General features: G+C 39.3%; 1 protein-coding gene across 5 annotated transcripts in view; it reads left to right on the top strand.

Moving 5' to 3' along the window:
* CSMD3 (CUB and Sushi multiple domains 3) overlaps nucleotides 1-19,918 on the top strand; it is a 584,373-nt gene that overhangs the window by 270,284 nt on the left and 294,171 nt on the right. For 3 of the 5 annotated variants that reach the window (XM_083621788.1, XM_083621790.1, XM_083621792.1), the window contains one exon: nucleotides 13,442-13,519. The exons of the other annotated variants lie outside the window; for them this stretch is intronic. In XM_083621788.1, the coding sequence (XP_083477914.1) occupies nucleotides 13,442-13,519 (78 nt within the window). The remainder of the gene's footprint in view (nucleotides 1-13,441; nucleotides 13,520-19,918) is intronic. 5 annotated transcript variants of the gene reach the window in all.

Genomic DNA, 19,918 nt, shown 5'->3' with positions numbered 1-19,918 from the left:
TGGATGCATGTCAATGATAGCTGGAACGTTCTCTCTGTGTAAGCATATGGTGGGTCCTGACTGTTGATCCCCGCACAGAGGACTTTCACAGTTGTCTTTCCTGGCAATGTAGGCACCTTCCAAACAATATCAAAGATTTTGTTTCATTATACCACATTCAAGTATAAATGTAACATGCACACACACATTTTCCAGTCTAATGTTGGATGCCCTTTTTTTAAAAAAAAATACATGCAACCAAATGAAAAACAGAACAAAACATTCAATGACAATTCACAAACTTCTGAAGGGCTATTATGTATCATCATTATTATTACTATTATTTATTCAATTTATATACTGCCCTTTATAATTCTATTTTTCTAGAAAAGGAGGTGCCGGAACTCACCATGAATGCCTCCCTTGTTCTCTTATAATGGGTAACGGTGAGTTCTGGCTGGGGGGAAAAAAAAGCCTTGGCCCTTTATAAAAATATCCCAGGGCAGTGTACAACGTTAATATAGCTCTGCAGGATTGTATTTTCCCCATTCTCTTCAGTATTGGGAAGTATTTTTGAGGTGCCCTCCAAATGTTGTTGGACTCTGACTCTCATCAGCCTCAGCCAGCATTTTCAGTGGTCAGGAATGATGGGAGTTATAATCCAATGACATCCGAAGGACACCAAATTGGCTCTCCCTGCTCTAGGCCATAATCTGTGGACTTACAAATGCAGCATAGTTGGACCCTGGAGAAAGTAGGGAAATTATTTATATGATTATTAAGATGCTAAAGATGGGGAGGAGATGAAGAGTGAATTCTGCTGTGCAAGAAGTCCATTCTGCTTACGCATGGACACCCCTAGATACCACCCATTATTTATATAATGCTTTTATTATATAAAATTATAATGTAGCCTCAGAACACATTTGTGCTGTATGTTGGTTTTGTTGATATAGGCTGTGAGGCAAATTCATATATAAATACTGTGTGCATTTAGATTAAGATTGTTTCATTTGCATCCTTTCCATTCTGAAAGATGGTGTAGATTGAAATTATTCCATTTTTAGCCTCACACCAATCCTGTGAAGCAGGTTAGCTCGATTGGTGAAACAGGAATTCAAGCTTGAGTTTCCTTGGTCCAAGTCCATCACTTTATCATATTGGCTCCTGGTGCATAAAAAAGCGATCAGAAACTAGTGACTGTTGGTTAGAACTACGTAGAGCATTGCCACAGCATTTTACACATGTGCCATTAAGAAGCAGAGGAATTTCTAGAGATAACATGCATGTGTTAAGCAGTGACGGAGCGTTCCCCGCTAGTGCTTGGGTGGTGGATGCCGGAATGACCCCCAGCCACTGGAGCAAAGCAGGGTCACACTCCTCCAACTGGCCAACCATGCAGTGGGGACCACAGTCAGCTGATGTGGGGGGCGGCGCTATGCTTTGAGGGGCACACTATTGAAGTTTCGCAACTATAACCTGTTGCAGGATCTTAGCCAGACCCAGTTGAATATAGCAGATCATACGCAGACTTCCAGAAGCAATCAGTTGCAGGAAGGATAAAGCAGGAACAAGACGCTGCTACCAGTAACTTGGTTACTTATAGGTGTTTATTATTTACAGCAGTCTCTATAAGTTACTATATACAGGATACAGACATGGATCTTAACTCTCTGACTGAACAAACGCCAAACGACTCTCAGAACATCACACTGACCAACCAGTTATCCAGCAAGGAAGGTCATGAGTCATCATGCCTAAGTGAGGACCTCGACCAATAGCAGAGTTGTATCCAAGTCTCCATATCTCTAGGCAGAATAACTCCCTCTGCTCAGTCTTCTTGGCCTTCGGCCAACTTCTTAATTGCTTTGTGGAAAGCTGCATCAAATAGCACGTAGTCAAAAATCCCAGCACACACTCACAGCGCCCTGCGAGCCTAGCCTCACTTTGTGAGACTTGCAAAAATGGTGCTGGGCTCACAGGGCACCGCGAGTTGTTGCATCCGTTTTACGGTGCCTTCCAGCTGGAGGGTGGTGTGAGAAGGACACAACAGGACAGGACTCAAAGCAGTGCTGGGCTTGCTGGGTGCCGAGAGCTGGTGTGTCCTCCAGCTACAGAGCACCACGAGAAGGATGCAACAGCTCACAGGGCAGGGTGTTGTGAGGGATGTGTACCCTCCCCCCCAAAAAAACTGTGCCCAGGGCGACGGTCTCCCTACTCTGGTATGCCCCACGGACATACAACACTTTGGAGGTCCCAAGCCGCAAGGTGGTTAGATTGGTCTCAACTAGGACCAGGGACTTTTCAGTACTGGCCCCGACTTGGTGGAAAGCTCTGTCACAAGAGACTAGGGCCCTGCGGGATTTGACATCTTTCCACAGGGCCTACAAGATGGAGCTGTTCTGCCTGGCCTTTGGTTTGGACTCAGTCTGACCCTTATGTTTCCCTCCCCTTATGGTTTTGATCTATGGACTACTTTTAAAATGAGGCTGCATTTTAACTTGTATTTTAATTTTTTAAAAATGTTTTTACTGTAATTTTAATGGTGTTAGCAGCCCTGAGCCAGGCTCTAGCCAGAGAGGGTGGGGTATAAATAAAATTTATTACTATTATTATTATTATTATTATTAACCCCCGCCCTCTATGCCTCTGGTGTTTTGTAAGTCTTAAATATGAAAATGCAGCTGTATTCAACTGTAGTTCTTTTTCTCTCCCTCTAGAAATAGATAGAATTATAGAAACAAACACAGAGAAGACATTCATGCTCTGAGCAAGAAATCAACCACACGCTGATAGGATTAGGAAGAGAATTCTTGTGTGCAGAATTCTTGATAATTACATGTGTATAACCTTGCGCGGAGACAGAATAGGATTAAGTGGACTGCTGAACTGGTGCGCCGTGACAAATGTGATGCCCTTCCATTTCTTACAGAAAGATGACGAGCAAAGCAAGAGTTCTCTTTCTTCCCTCTTTTTTGGTCTGTTTTATTGCTAGTCATTGATCAGTTTCTTTCTGTATGAAATCAAGAAAGGAATGAGCCCTACTTAGTGTACAAGGCAGGGAATGAAATGCTCCTTAGATGCTACTTACCCTAGCCAGCAGAGAAAGAAGCATCAGCTATTTTGTGTTTTTTAAAAGGTTTGATGCTGTACCAGGATTTATAGGCGGGCATTATAAAGTTTTTCCAAATATATCACTTTTTTTTTTTTTTAAAAATAAAATTAGCATATTTGATACAGGAAATCTACTTGCTGAAATATGTAACTGGTTGTTCATTTTTGGTGCCTTTTATTTTCTTGGCTGCTACTGTTCTTGAACCATTTTCCTTCTTCTCAGTCCTAACTATCCTTAGCCTCATTTACCCACACAACTATTTCGACATTCAGATTTCTACAAAAGTAATTACGTGGGGGGGGGGCATGGGGATCAGCATGTTTTCTCCATCTGTTTACTGGGTTTTTTGTTTTTGTATTACTTATAAGATCCTCCCTCTATTGTGTGGGCAGGTAATCCCTCCCCTACCTGGCCTGGTCTCCTTGGCAACGCTTCCCCCAGGTGGGATTGGACAACTGACTGAGGTAGGCGGAGACCTCCAGGTATCCCACCTGAGGGAAGGCAAAGCCAAGCCTATGCTGATGGAGCCGCTCCAGATCTAGGGGCTGCACACGTCCACGCAAAGGGCGCCCCCCGTTTTAAGCGGGGAGCGGTCATTACTTATAGACTGCCCTTCACCACTTGGTCCTGGTGGAGGGGAGGTCTACAATCCAAAAAACCCTCAAAAATAGCAATCTTAATCTGAATTTAAAACAAATATCCTGAGTAAAGAGGTGCATTTTTATTAGTTTTTTTTCAATAAAAATTACACTAATCTAAAAGATAAAAAAGAAAATATAAGGAAAGGAAGGGAATAAAGAAGAAAAGAAAGGGGAAACATATATTACAAAGTTCTATATCAAATTTAAATATGCTTGATTCATAAGAAGAGCTGAGTATTAGCCAAATCAATATAGGGAGAAAAATAATAATTTGTAGCATGATTCTAGCTGTATTAAACGGATTTGGATTAGTTTTCATCTGAGCCACGTTACTGAATATTTTGTGCATTATATTTAGAATGTTTATTTATTTATATGCTATTTTTAAAAAGTAATGGTAGAGATATAATTGGATCAATACATGGTCAAGCATTGTAATAGACTGCCCCGTGAAAATAAATTACAGACTGTAACTATATGATAATTTCAGGGATGTTATCATGTAGGGTACATGGCTTGATATTTTTTGTTACTTACTTACTTACTTACTACACACACAGAGGTGGGGTGAGACTCTATTTTAATAAGTTTTACATACGGAATTTTGTGGCTCTGACCTAATCCAGCTTTGCCTGCCTCAAAAAGCCTCTTGCATCAAGTGGCCACTTACATTCAAGCCATTGTTGGGGTGTTTTCGTGTTGTTGTTTTTTTGAAAGAAAAGCCTAACTATGCAAAATCAAACACTAAAATACATATATTATATGTATAACACACATTAGAGTCAAGCCTCATCAGGTGCTATATATCTGCAGTATTAACAGATAACTATTTTTAAACAGTTTTTCTATGTATATCATTATGTGCTAGTTACTTTACATATCCTGTTTATTTGCATAATATTATGCATATAGTAATGTGTATAGTAATTGATAAAATATGTGAGAATTGTCCATCATTTTAGTGAAACTGGTATAAATCTGGTATAAATCCTAGTTTTCTTGTTTATATAACAATTTATAACCATTTTTATACATCTTAAGTGTAAATAAAAAGAAGTAGTTAAATTAATTAACCAAAATTAAAATAAGTCAAATGCAAGTATTGTTGAGATCAAGGAGTCAGATGGGAACTAGAAAAAAATATCTGTTCAGGTAAACTTAGAATCATAGAATCATAGAGTTGGAAGAGACCACAAGGGCCATCGAGTCCAACCCCCTGCCAAGCAGGAAACACCATCAGAGCACTCCTGACATATGGTTGTCAAGCCTCTGCTTAAAGACCTCCAAAGAAGGAGACTCCATCACACTCCTTGGCAGCAAATTCCACTGTCGAACAGCTCTTACTGTCAGGAAGTTCTTCCTAATGTTTAGGTGGAATCTTCTTTCTTGTAGTTTGGATCCATTGCTCCGTGTCCGCTTCTCTGGAGCAGCAGAAAACAACCTTTCTCCCTCCTCTATGTGACATCCTTTTATATATTTGAACATGGCTATCATATCACCCCTTAACCTCCTCTTCTCCAGGCTAAACATGCCCAGCTCCCTTAGCCGTTCCTCATAAGGCATTGTTTCCAGGCCTTTGACCATTTTGGTTGCCCTCCTCTGGACACATTCCAGTTTGTCAGTGTCCTTCTTGAACTGTGGTGCCCAGAACTGGACACAGTACTCCATGTGAGGTCTGACCAGAGCAGAATACAGTGGCACTATTACTTCCCTTGATCTAGATGCTATACTCCTATTGATGCAGCCCAGAATTGCATTGGCTTTTTTAGCTGCCGCGTCACACTGTTGGCTCATGTCAAGTTTGTGGTCAACCAAGACTCCTAGATCCTTTTCACATGTACTGCTCTCAAGCCAGGTGTCACCCATCTTGTATTTGTGCCTCTCATTTTTTTTGCCCAAGTGCAATACTTTACATTTCTCCCTGTTAAAATTCATCTTGTTTGTTTTGGCCCAGTTCTCTAATCTGTCAAGGTCGTTTTGAAGTGTGATCCTGTCCTCTGGGGTGTTAGCCACCCCTCCCAGTTTGGTGTCATCTGCAAATTTGATCAGGATGCCCTTGAGTCCATCATCCAAGTCGTTGATAAAGATGTTGAATAAGACCGGGCCCAAGACAGAACCCTGTGGCACCCCACTAGTCACTCTTCTCCAGGATGAAGAGGAACCATTGATGAGCACCCATTGGGTTTGGTCAGTCAGCCAGTTACAAATCCACTGAGTGGTAGCATAGTCAAGACCGCATTTTACCAGCTTCTTTACAAGAATATCATGGGGCACCTTGTCAAATGCCTTGCTGAAATCAAGGTAGGCTACATCCACTGCGTTCCCTTCATCTACCAGGCTTGTAATTCTGTCAAAAAATGAGATCAGGTTAGTCTGACATGACTTATTTTTCAGAAATCCATGCTGACTATTGGTGATCACAGCCTTCCTTTCTAGGTGCTCACAGACTGTTTGCTTAACTTGACATGGAGATTTTCAGAAAATCCGTTCTCTCATTATGTTAAGTCTGCCTTGGATTTTTTTTAAAAAATCAGCACAAAATCCTCCATTTAGAAATCTATTTAAATGAATATTTTAAACATTTACCCCCTCAAAACGTAAAGTATAAATATTTTAAAACAAAATAAATGAATAACCAGTATGAAGCTTGTTGTAATATTCACAGACGGAACTGGCAACAGAGGTTCAATGGGCTATTTGCATACGAGAAAGGGGTTGCTTCAAGGTAGACAGTTGATACAAAGGCGTTTGCTCATTTCTTTGATGCTCATCTCTGCTTTGACTGGCCAAACTATTTATTTGCCAAACAAGAGCAATCAGTTACTGGAGTGTTGCTTCCAAAGTGATATTCAAGGATACCTTGTTGTTGTTAATGAAAATGTTATAATCATTTTCCAAGCATGTTATAATCATCTTTTTTACAAGCATCAGAGATAAGATCCAGTAATTCCCACAATGATGGCAGTTCTGGACCTTAGTACAATATAAGAAGAAAACAATCCAATATCCAAGGAATAAGGTGATTCCTAGGAATTCGATCCCTTCAAAGCAGATTTGGGTACAACATGGGGAGCTGGTTGGGGGGGGGGGAGAGAGAGAAGGTGGAGTTCCATTGCACAAGAACAAGTCTGCTTGTGCAACATTGGATATGATCCTTGATATTAGAATTGTAGAATCACATTTTGGAAGGGACCCAAGGGTCATCTAGTCCAACCCCCTGCAATGCAGGAGTCTCAGCTAAAGCATCCATGACAGATGGCCACCCAACATCTGCTTAAAAACCTCCAGTGAAGGAGAGTCCACAACCTTGTTAAACTTTTGGTAAACAGACCATGCGCAGGGGGGAAACAGTATTGTCTGAAAGATCTAACTTTGTATTGTCTAAGTAAGCATAGCTCTACTTAAATTATCCGTTCCTATAGTTGGACATACTTTCAGTTTCCTTTGTTGTTGTTGTTTTAAAAATCCATTTCAGTTTTTGTTTCTTTGAGTATGGGGGTTACATTTGGTTGGGTGGAAAGGAATCAGGTTAGTAATGATATACAGTGGTACTTTGGGTTACATACACTTCAGGTTACATACGCTTCAGGTTACAGACTCCGCTAACCCAGAAATATTACCTCGGGTTAAGAACTTTGCTTCAGGATGAGAACAGAAATTGTGCTCCGGCGGCGCGGCAGCAGCAGGAGGCCTGTTAGCTAAAGTGGCGCTTCAGGTTAAGAACAGTTTCAGGTTAAGAACAGACCACCAGAACAAATTAAGTACTTAACCCAAGGTAGCACTGCAATATTGTTAGATTTCTTGTTTGTTATTTTAAAAAAAGATTAATAAACTATTAATGAACATGAGCAAATATTTTTTTCATAGTGCAGCAGAACATGATCAGGGCAAAAATAAGCTTGCAGCCAAATTCTGTAGTTTTCATTTCCATCCCTCTGTACCTCTTGCACTATATTTTCTGAAGTAGCTTTATGTGTTTCTGTGTTATATATGCTTTCATAGAATCATAGACTCATAGAACTGTAGAGTTGGAAGGGAACCTGTCACATAAGGAATCTTGCCCACAGCCATCTCTGCATGGACAACCTTCTGGTTAACAGCCAGACACACTGACCCATTGTGTCACAGTGCATGCTTGGCCATAAATAAAACCCCATTGATTTCAGTGGCGGAGTTAAAACCTGCCTAAAATCAATAAGTTTTTTTATTGCAGTCCAAAGACTCACAAGACAAAATTAAGTGCATGTGAAATCCATTAAAAGCACACAGACTGCTAGAACATATCATAAGACTATGCTTGTGTCTGACTTGTATCTAATACAGATTTATCTCTTATCCTGACCACCTCAGACAAACTTGGCAACTAGCGGTCACACAGGGAATCTTATCGTCTAGTAGGAGCTTGGCATAGAATTGGGCAGATTTACCTGGAAGATTTGTCAATAGTGAATTATTCAAATGTTGTCGGCCCTGCTTATATAGTCTACAGGACAGGAGAATGTGCTTTGTGCATTATACTTCCTGGTTAGTACAAGGACATAATCTTGTGAAATAAAGGACCCCAGCAAATCTACCTTGGAGCATTTCAGAGGGAAACACATTATGTCTAGCCTTAGTAGAAAGTCTACAATAATTGGCAACTGCCAAATTGCTTAAATATTCAGCTGTGTAAAATAACCTGACATACTCTATACTCATGGCACTTGGTGAACAGGTATAATCAGGCCTGCAGATCGCAGAAGGCAATATCCCACAGTCTTTGTTTTACTGATTTAAGAGCAGTGTCATAACCCATATGTGGGAGAAGGGCTCAGGAAAAACCAATTGAAGCAGCTTTGGGGGCATTAAGCTTGGACAGCAGCTGAAGTACTCATCCTGAGATGAGTGTAGGCGTAATCCTGTGCTCAGTTTAAAAAACACTGACCTTAAGTCCTTGTCAGTAGAGGACATTTCCCAGTTTCTAACAGTATGACTGAATGTGGAGCATCTGGGGATTTGGAGAAATGCCCTGAAAAAATTAGCCTAGCTCAGATGTTAGTCCTCCACTCCAGATAGCGGAGGCATACAGGAATTGGGCAACTGTCTTGGCATTAAATACTTTAATGGCAGGTGGAACGCACGGCCCCCCTTTGGTGAAGATGTAACACAGAATGGCAGACAGACTGACTTGTGCTACCTGAAAGGCAGCAGATCTATGAGTGGTCCATGACATTGTACGATAGAATGTCAGCCCTAGGTGTTTTGAAAAATACTAATCTGTTCTAGAACATGACCATCTAGTGTCCATTTACATTGGGAGATAGATCATATCGTGTGCACATTGTAAGCCAGACCGAAAATATATTTATTCAAGCAGCCAATAGAGCTCAAGCAAAAAGTTATGTTAAACATATTGCCATGTAATGAAGCAATTTTGGCTGGAAAAAGTGCAGAACATATACTGTATGATGCACAGCAAATCATATCTTCATATTGCACACACATACAGTGGTACCTTGGTTCTCAAACGCCTTGGCACTCAAACAACTTAGAACCCAAACACTGCAAACCCAGAAGTAAGTGTTCCAGTTTGCAAAAAATAAAAATAAAAAATGGAAGCTGAATGTGCTCCATTTTGAGTGTTTTGCTTCCGATTTGAGTGCCACACTTCCATTTTGAGTGTCACACTGAGGTCTGTCTGTTTTTGCTATTTATCTTGTGTTTTTGTGGCTCTTTATTTGTGACTGTGTGGAACCCAGTTCAGCTACTGATTGACTGATTGTGTGACTGCAATACATTGTTTGTTGCTTTCATTTTATGGATCAATGGTCTCGTTAGATAGTAAAATTCATGTAAAATTGCTGCTTTAGGGGTTGTTTTTAAAAGTCTGGAACAGATTAATCCATTTTGCATTACTTTTTACGGGAAAGCGTGCCTTGGTTTTGGAATGCTTTGGTTTTGGAACAGACTTCTGGAACGGATTAAGTTTGAGAACCAAGGTTCCACAGTACTGGTGGGAATGATTCCAGTACTGTCTGTGGTAGAACACATGCTTTGCATGCCATTGTCCCCAGTTTCAATCCCAGGCATCTCCAGTTAGGCCTGGAAATGAGCTACTGTCTGAAACCCTGAAGAGCAGCTGCCAGTCATTGTGGATTCTATGGGGTTAGATAAGCTGATGGTTTGAGACAGTGTAGCACAGCTTCCTTTGTAATTTAGTCTACATAAAATGTGTGTGTGTGTGTGTGTGTGTGTGTGGTGGATTGGCTGGACACAGAGGAATGGTGGAAGGAACAAGCTGGAGAACTCAGAGCCTGGGGATTGGTGGTGGAATGACAATCAGGGGCAGAAGAGGGAGAAGCCTGGGAGGAGGCATCAGAAGCTGAATAAGTAACCGGGCCTAGTGAGCAGGGAGAATCTGTGGCAGAGCAGAATCCAAAATCAGCAGCAGCAGTGGAAGCAGGAGATGAGGGAGTCCAAGAAGCAGAAAGGAGTAAGGCTGGTGAAGAAGCCAGGGAGTCTCCCACTCCTGCCGTGACAAGTTCCCCAGAACCAGAAGAGGTATGAAGAGAGAGCAGCAAAGACAGGCAAATTAGATTGCTTAGGAAAGACCTGGGGGGAGGTGGAGACTTAGGCAGCTGTGGGAAGGCAGACCTTCAGACTCCACAACTTCCTCACAGGGGCAAGATCTCCTGGGTAAAGTTGCTGTGCTCATTAGACCTGGAACTTCTGAGTGGACTTTGTTTCATCTAATAAAGAGTTAACATCACTTACTCTGTGTGATTTATTGCTGACCCGCTCCAAACACCTGCTCCTGTCAGTGTGTGTGTGTGTGTGTGCGTGCGTGTGTTAAATCCAGCAAACCCCAAGCCTTTTTTTTTTATGGACTACTATACAAAACCATTAATGTCACTTAATATTTTCAATCAAAGCCTTCATCCACTTCCATACTTCATTATTCTGCCCATGCTATCTCTACATAAAGCCACATAATTATCATCATTATACTCTGGAATTGCAGGGTGGGGAGTGAAATTTTATTATTTGGCTTTCTTTTATAACAGTTATGAACTGTCCATTTTCATAGGACAGGGAGCTTTTGAAGTGTTTTGCCTTTGAAAACTAATTAACATGATCACCTTAAACTGTGAAATTACTCAAATGGTTCTGTTTCTTAAAATGTGAGGTCTTTCTTCAATTAGTTATTATTATATATTAAACACAACTGAAACATAGAAAAAGGTCCCCCCCCCACCTCAAGAGACTTGAAAAATAATACTCATTGAACTATGCTTGGGGTTTTACGGATTCTCTGGGCTTCCTGCCACAATCTATTCTTTTTCTTTCTCCCATTTACTTCAAAACCAAACCTTACTCTACTATTTTAATCATACAGTGGTTTCATACAGCTATGTTCAATATGTAATTCTCTTTTTGTTTGCATTGTTGAATTCCAAATATTTACATATTATTGAAAGCAAATATGTGTAATCTAAACTTGGGGCATGATCCAACCAATGTCAAGCATTTATTGAACCACATTGATTTCAAGTGTGCTGCGGAATCCTACATATCTAATTGGTTGGAAGTAAATTTCCCTGTGCTCATTGGGATTTGCTCCAAAGTAAATGTACATAGAATTTCATTTTGGGCACATACTTAACTCGCCAATCGAAATCAACTTGGCAGGTTTATGTCCATTTATATTAATAAGCAATCATCTCTACTATTTTTCTTCTGTCATTTTTATCTTTTTCTTCCCTTCCTGTGATCGTTTCATCTCTTTCTTTCATATTCTTTACATCACTGCTATTTCATAGCAGCTGCACAATGATATACTTAAAAAAAGAAAGAAAGAAAAATTGATAAAATAAATATATTATATGCAAAAAATATAGTAAAAGCAGGAATGTTTTGAGGAGAGTTTAGAAACTAAAACTAGCTATATTTCTAAACAGGTAAATAAAATGCAATTAGAAGCAGTGGAGAGTCACATTTTTAATGTTATTAGTTACTGATGTCATAATGATGCTTCTCAGATGACAAATGGCACCTGGGAAGTCTGTTCTAATGAATGTTATAACATACTGTGAGTTAGCATTAAACATAGGCTGCCTTTATGACAGCGCCATGGTTATTTCTGTTGTGGTTTTGGGAATCCTGTGTATTCGTATATGGAAGCATGCCCCATTAAACTCAGTAGGATTGGGCTGTTTGAAAAATAATTTGAAGCGCGTTGTAGTTTCTCTCTCTCTCTCTCTTCCAGCATTTACAAAATAGTGGGACATGTCCTATACTTAGAGAAAACTCTTCTAGAAAGATAACCATAGGGTGATTTTATGCCAATATTTCCACACAGTGACCTAAAACTCAAGATCCCCATATGTACGCAAGACTATCTGCCTGCTGCTATGTTGTGTCATCACTAAATGTCATGCCTGTTTGAAGCTTTCCTCACAAAATAGCAGCCAGTGGTTTCTTAGGCAGAGTAACTAGACCTAGTATAGTATAGGAGCCCTGCAATTTTAATAGAAAAGACGGTTACACCTAGTTAATATACAGTGCAAGCATATAAAGGAAGAAAGTGCAGTTAGGACTGCAGTCTTACACGCCAGTAGGTGAACAGAAAGACCATCCCATCTGAGCTGATATCAGCTGAGGTTGACTTCACCACCTAATGAAACATCACTTGTTCTGACATATCTTAGACCACATCTTACTGTATCCTCACTCATCCTTCCTGGGGGCAAATTTGCAAGGATGTGCTAATCTGAAATCTGGTAACATACAGGGACCATTCAGATAGTTCATTCTGTTACAAGTTACAATGTAAAAAATCAGATACAGTCTCCTTGGTTTTTTGGTCTACTGTGATAGGCTTTTCAGAGTTTAATATACTGAAACTGATTGCCATACAGATAGGTTGGAAATAGGTTATCTTTCTATCCTTACATGATCTAACTTTGTGACCATATTGCTGATGATGCAGTTTTCTTTTTCTGGCCACAAAGTTGCTTTACAGATCTTAAACTTAAATGTGCAGAAATAGACAGATTGGTGGAGGGTGGGGAGGAGAGAGAGAGAGGTAGATTAACTAACCTCATATTGATTCATTCAATATTGTCATTGCTTTACTCACACCACTGTCAGAAAATATTTTGGAGAATGATCATGGCTTTCTTGTATGTCCTCCTGAATGTATTTTGATCCCATACAAAACTGCTCCAGGATGGGAGGTGTTCCAATTTTGTGTTTTAAAAGCGTAGAAAATATCGCAGCAGATACTTAATAAGGGAAATAAATACTCATTAAATGAGACAGGGATTTGGAAACACTATTGTGAACCTCTATTAAATTCTTGGCTTTCCAGGTTCCATAATGGTATAATAAAGTTACACAAAATCAGTTGTGGAACATGGAAACTGGAATATTTAAACTTGTTTTAGAATTTTGCATAAGAGGCATCATACACTCACTACAGGAAAAAATAATAATGTTATGCCTATTTGTTTGTTCCTGTATACTTTTATATAATATAAATATTGCCTTTTGTGTAAAAACAACAAAAAAATGGACTCTGCTCTTTTTCTCTCTCTATGGGTACACAATATTGTTGAAGGCAATTATGCTTAATTTGCACCTCCATGATAAAAAGAACTGTCAATTGAAATGAACTCTTGTTAGACTGTATTATCTGATATGTGTTTTTGTTTGTTTTCTTAACTAGTGAAAAAGGCCATAGATTTTAAATCTAGAGGATTTAAATTGTTTCCAGGGAAAGACAACAGCAACAAGTTTTCTATCTGTGAGTGTACTCCTTTTTGTTACTTTTTCTAGTGCAAGAGTGAAGTTTGTGCTGTCTGTGTTGTTTGTGTGTGTTTTCAATATTGTTCACATATATCTAAGCACTTAACTGTATTAAATATGTATTCTATAGTCTGCATGGTGAACGTGAAAGTGTAATTGTACTCTGAAGTGACTTTATGCAAATATGGCATCACTGCAGTGACTTTTCTTTGTGAATATTCCAAATTTAAATTTCGAAGTTCTACAAATGTCCCCCCCCCCTCTTTTTCTAGCAGTAGGCTTTTACTGGAAGTTAAATTAATATGTACACTCATCCATGCAATCCCTAAACATGTCTTCTCAGATAAACATGTATTATCAGTAGTAACCTCAACTAAATTTGTAGCGACTGATTCCCTAATGAGTGCTTAAGACAATGGCCTTCTAGAGTTGATTAAAAAGGCATAATGAAATTTTTTACTAATATAATATTAATGCAGATTAATGCACAAAAGCTATAATAAACTAGATATAATAACCATTTATGTTCCATTGGGGGGGGGGGTTGTGGGGGTTCTGGATTAGAGAATGAACTGGGTGTGACAACTAGTCAGAAACAGCTGCTTATTTTCTAGCCTAAAGAAGAAAATGGTAAAATATTATAAAATAAACTTTATACCTTCCTAAACTGATTTTCCCCCTACTCATAGTGCCAGAGTCCTTTATACTTTCAACAAAACACAATGAACTGCACATTAAAAAGTTGACTCAAATTTTGACCCCCACCTCAACTTCATCATTCTATCTGTAGGCTGCAGAGTTGGAAGAAATTTCAGCAATGGGGATGGGCTGCAAACAGGGAAGTATTTCTTTCCCACTAGCCTTCCTCACTCTGATTTGCCTTTGCGTTGATGCCATATAGCAAGAGATTAGGCTAAGTGATGGTGACTGGAGGCAAATCAAAATGGTTGCAAGATGCCCTAAGTCCAGCATCTCGTGTGCCTGAAGAAGAAAAAACGACAATTGGTATTCAGTAACCAGCATTGAGCTAGCAAAGGAGGCCTCTTGAACCCCCATTTCAAGCTGAACTATTTTTTCTTGGATTTTTAAAAATTGATTTCTACCAATGTACAAAAATGTAGTGCGGGAATTTATTGCAATGTTTCACCAGGCCCACAGACCATCTGTCTTCAGGTTGCTTCCAGGTCTTTCCTAATCTGCACCAATCACCAGTGATGATAGTAGAGGATCCACAAGCAACCTGGTGAATATGATTCATTGCTGGTGGCAAATGGTGTGATCACAATCTGCCATTTTTAGTCACTGCGTGTTTTACAGGGCTAGATCTGTTTAGCTTCAGTGACAGAATTGCATCCAAATACTTTCAGACCATTCTCTGAGCCACATGACTGATCAGTCCCTATTAAGGAAGTGCCATGCGAAGATTCAGGTTTGATTATGATGAAGTAACTTAGCCAGTCTGCTGGCCTTAAACAATGAGTTTCTGTAAGCACAGATACCTGCACATTAGGGCTAAACCATGGCTCTACTTCTACCCTTACCAAGAGTAAAAGTAGACATAACATTAGCAAGTAAACATTCTGTGTCAAATGTGCTCAAAATTCTGAAGATGAAAGGAAATGTTTATCAATTTAATTTTAGCACCTGAAGCCAGCAGAGATTCCTTGGGAAAAGCATAATATCAACTGTATGCCATTTTAAGTCACTTTTCAGAGTAGAACCACTTTTGAAACATTTAAGTATGATCTATATGCATAAAATGTGTACACTGAGTTTCTTCTTCACTTCTCAGGCTTTTGACTAAGGTCAAGTGTTCTTCATCGATAAATTGGCATTTGTTGAATTTTGTGTGCGCCTCGGACAGATTTTGTTTGTGTTGGTCATATGCAAAAACTGTATTGGAATCGGTTCCATGTACTTAGTATGGGGAGAACATTCAGGGGAATTTCTGCATCAGGTATTCTACATAGCCAAGCCCATTCAACTTTTTGTTATAAAGGAAAAATAAAGTAGGCCTATTTTTTACTATGAACACCTGGAATTATTTTGAACAAATCAGATCAATGCTCCACACAGTTCATTATTTTCTGCCCTGACTGGTTGGAACTTTTTGTAATGTAGCCTTTCCCAACTTTCCCAATATTAATTTCAGACCTTGCACTTCAGTGGAGCCATAGGTTCTTTTCAAATCAATTTGTAGTACCGGTTATTTAATCTATAAAATACAGTTGTCTAAATGACCATTGGGCAGACTGGTTATCTATTTGGGGGAATGCAATAAACTGGGAGAAGAAATGAAGAAAGATTGCAGAATGGTAGTGAGGAGAGAGAAAAAGTTTCACTCCTTGCTACTATTTCCTTCCTTTTGGTACATGGATGCAGGAGGGTACAAATAGATACTGACTTTCAAGGTTCTGCATAACCAAAAGAGTTGGCTGAAACAATTTTGAAACATGAAATAGGATAATATAAACAAATCGTTTCTTTTTCACGAGGAAACAACAAATGAACTGAGAATGGGCTTGATCAACTTGTGTAACGTTTATTTTGCTACCAAAACTAAAGTCATGTTAATACAACATTTAACACTTTCACCTGATGCCATTGCTACTAACATCCATCCTTGATGTGCTGAACTGGATAAGGTCATTCATAACTACTGTTACTACTACTGTGATTAGGTACCTCCTTCTGCCTTTAATGCTAAGCATTTACTTGGTGCCAATAGATTGCTAGGTACTGTTCAGAATGTAACTGAGATGGCACATTCTGCTTGCATTTTAAGCCAGAAATAACTATAGGCAGGCAATTCTAATTTTACCAGCAAATTAGCAACATATATAAACCTTCATGCAGAAAATTTATTTTAGTAAAATGCTGTACCATTTAATACTTTGTAAACAGTGATTAGTTAGCTATTCAGCGCCACATATGATAAATGGGCATTAACCATGCTTTAAAAAAAGGGGGGGTTAGTTTGAAATGTCTATGTACTTACAATTGCAAAGACCAAGGAAACGTTAATTTTAGCTCTAATTCAACATTTTGTCCAGTCAGCCATACCATTTTGTAAGGGTCATTCAGCATACTTGGATTCCAAACGGATGCAATTATTGTTGTCTGCAAACCTATGGGCAGCCCATTATTCAGAACTTGTGCTATACTGGTTGTAATAAACACTTGTGTGGTATATGTTTGTTAATTTGTAGAGCACCCTTATGTGGCAATAATATAAGCAAATACTATGGATGTTGGGCCGGTCAGAAGGAGAGAGATCCATGAGGAAAAGGGCATAGCATAGTGACATCCACATATAGGTGCTACTGAAAGCCTTGGAATTTGACGAGGTCATCAAGAATCTGTATTTCAAGGACTGTGTATCCTATCCACACTGAAGCATAATCCAGAATAGCTAGCCAAGAAGTGAAAAGAAAGAAAAATACAGCCCAGAGATATTATCTTTACTATATCTACATGCTGTTGTTTCTTTAACTAAGGGCTCCCCCTATCTCCTGTCCCTAGCACTAAGCTAAAGCACAGAAAGACTCTCTACCCCAATTATCCGTGCTGGGTTTGCCTTGACATGTTCTTTACTAGCACACACCAGTGCTGTGCCAAATCTTGGCCTCACATTTGTAGCCAGTCTTTCAACCCATGGGAAAGAAGAGCTGTTTTCCTGCCTGTCTCAGGATCATATTTTTACGTTGTCATTTTGTTTTTACTTTCTGTCCAAGAAGAACAGAACAGCAATGGGACAGCAATTTCTTATCCCATCTAGATACCTTCAAGCCCCGTGCCACTTAGTGATTTTATTTATTTACTATGAATTGTACGTAACCAGATCATACACAGCATAGGCCCACTGAAATCAATGGGCATGACTAACTCATGAGTATGACTCACTTCAATATCACTTTATATTTCTATGGCTGGACATGTGACCAAAAGTATATGTTCTCTGGCCAGATCACAAAAAAAGAATAAAATGAAATGTAAAAAAAAAAAAATCAATTTCAAAATAAATAAAAACAACATTAAAAATATGTCTGACAGAAAACATGGGAGTCATACACTTGAGAAGCTCAACTAACTAGACACTAGTTTTCTTTCAAAGGTCTGGGTGATTGGCTAATTTACCTTCTCAATACTTCTTCTTGAAGTTTAATACTGTTGGAAGGCCAGAGCCCTCAGGAATTGGAATACTGGTGAAAGCAGTTAGGTTGGTGAGTACCAGGGACAGAGCCTTCTGGGTGGTGGCCTCATATCTGGGATGACCTGTCCAATAAGTTCATATGGTCCCCTCTCTGTTTTCTTGTAGAAAATCCCTAAATACCGGTACATTTTTCCTGCCTGCATTTGAGTGGTTTTATGGTTTGCTTGTTTTAAAGAATTATTTCACCTGTTACTTCTTTAATGTTAGTTGTTTTTACTATTATTTTTAATATTCAAATTGGATACAATAATCTTAATTGTAGAATTCTGCTGCTTGTGGAAAAGATGGGGCAGCTATTTAGATCCAAATTTTAGGTGCACCATATAATCCTAGAATGGTAGAGCTGGAAGGAATCCCAAGGGTCATCTAGTCTAACCCCCTGCAATGCAGAACTCTCAGCTAAAGCATCCACGGCATATGGCCAGCCAATCTCTGCTTAAAAACCTTCAGGGAAGGAAAATCCACCACCTTCTGAGGGAATCCATTCCACTGTCTTAGAGCTCTTGCTATGAGAAAGTTCTTCCTGATGTTTAGTCAGAATCTCCTTTCTTGTAACTTGAAATCATTGGTTTGGGTCCTAGCCTCTGGAGCAAGATAAAACTAGTTTGCTCCATCTTCCATGTGGCAGCCCTTGAGATATCTGAAGATGACTACTATATCTCAGTCTCCTCTTTTCTAGGCTAAGCCTGGAACTCAACTCACTCAGCTCTTGCTCATACGGCTTGGTTTCCAGACCCCTGATCATCTCCTTAAATTGTGGTGGCCAGAACTGGACACATTACTCTAGGCTAGCAAACCTTAAGATTTGCCCCCTTTCCAGGAACTGGACTATCTCAGAATCCAGAGGATCTTGAACACCCCACTTTCACCCCTGTCTCATTTTAGGGCCTTCCATCAGCAGTAGAATGACCAAGCTGCACTTTCTGTGGCCAAGGCAGTGGAAGCTGCTCACCGGTGGTGGCCATTAGACAGGGATATCTGCTGGATCCTAACCACCTCCAACAGCATGGATTCTGAGTTAGGATTGTAGCCTTTATATAAGTTATGATTTGCTGTAACCTGCCTTTGGAGAGTACGTACTCCAAGAGGCAGCACAACATCCAGCAGCAACAACATTTTCCAAGCCAGGCAACTTTGGAACAGATGTTTGGAATGAGGAGGGCTGTTGCTCAGTGGTAGAGCATATGGCTTGCATGCAAAAGATCCCTTGACTGGGAGGGTGGAGGCACTGGCAATCAGTGTAGTCAATACTGAGCTGTTTGAGCCAGTGGTTTGACTCAGTATAGGTCAGCTTCCTGTGTTTCTGTCTTCCCATTAGCAAATCTTCTGCAATATATCCATTAGCTCTTAGTGGTGTTAACCTGTAGCATAGATGAGTCAGTCAAGATTCTCCTTGAACTCTGAAGTTTGTAGAAGTACAACAAATCTTTAAGCGAGGGAAGACTAAGAGAATGAACATCCAATCTGTTCATTTATGTCACATTGATTTCAGTAAGAAATTAAACATGTGCTAAATTCACTCCGATTGAAATTAGTGTGATTTAAATGTGCTAGTTCATACCATGGTTATATAATAAATATATTATATAATGCTTATGCTAGTATAAATAGCAACATAAATTATTTATTATTGTTTTCTATCCTCGTCATGTATTTCATCCTACTTTTGATTTGGATATATCACCAAAATACGAATGGACAAGTTAAGAATGTTTCACACATACTCTTCCATCTCGAGATACATAGGAGTACTGAATATTTATCAACTACATTTGCCCCGACTATTTTTTTTCTTTTTTAAAAAGAAATGAAATGTTGAGATACAGTAATTCGGTTTTTGTCACTTGAAAATAACCTCTATTACTGATGCAATCTGAAGGAATCTAACTTTAATTTCACCTCCACTTCAACTACAGATAGATGTCAAACATGGAGACATAAAAACTTAATGTGAGTCGTGCCCAGCCAGATTAAAGGATGGATACATCAATAGTAAAAAAATAAAATAAGTGGCTGAGAAAACAAGAATGACCACATTACACTCTCTGTGAAGGATCAGTTACTGACAGAAAGTGTTTATTAATTTGTAAACCTGCAATGCTATGGATGTTTAGCTGGGAGTAAGTTCCATAGGACATTCTAGTGCTTACTTCTGAATAAATGTGTTCAGTGCACTGTAAATGA

This window comes from Podarcis filfolensis (assembly GCF_964270895.1).
Source record: "Podarcis filfolensis genome assembly, chromosome: 7".
NCBI lineage: Eukaryota > Metazoa > Chordata > Lepidosauria > Squamata > Lacertidae > Podarcis > Podarcis filfolensis.
Note: the sequence above shows the minus strand (reverse complement) of the source record. Positions and strands in the feature narration are given on the sequence as shown.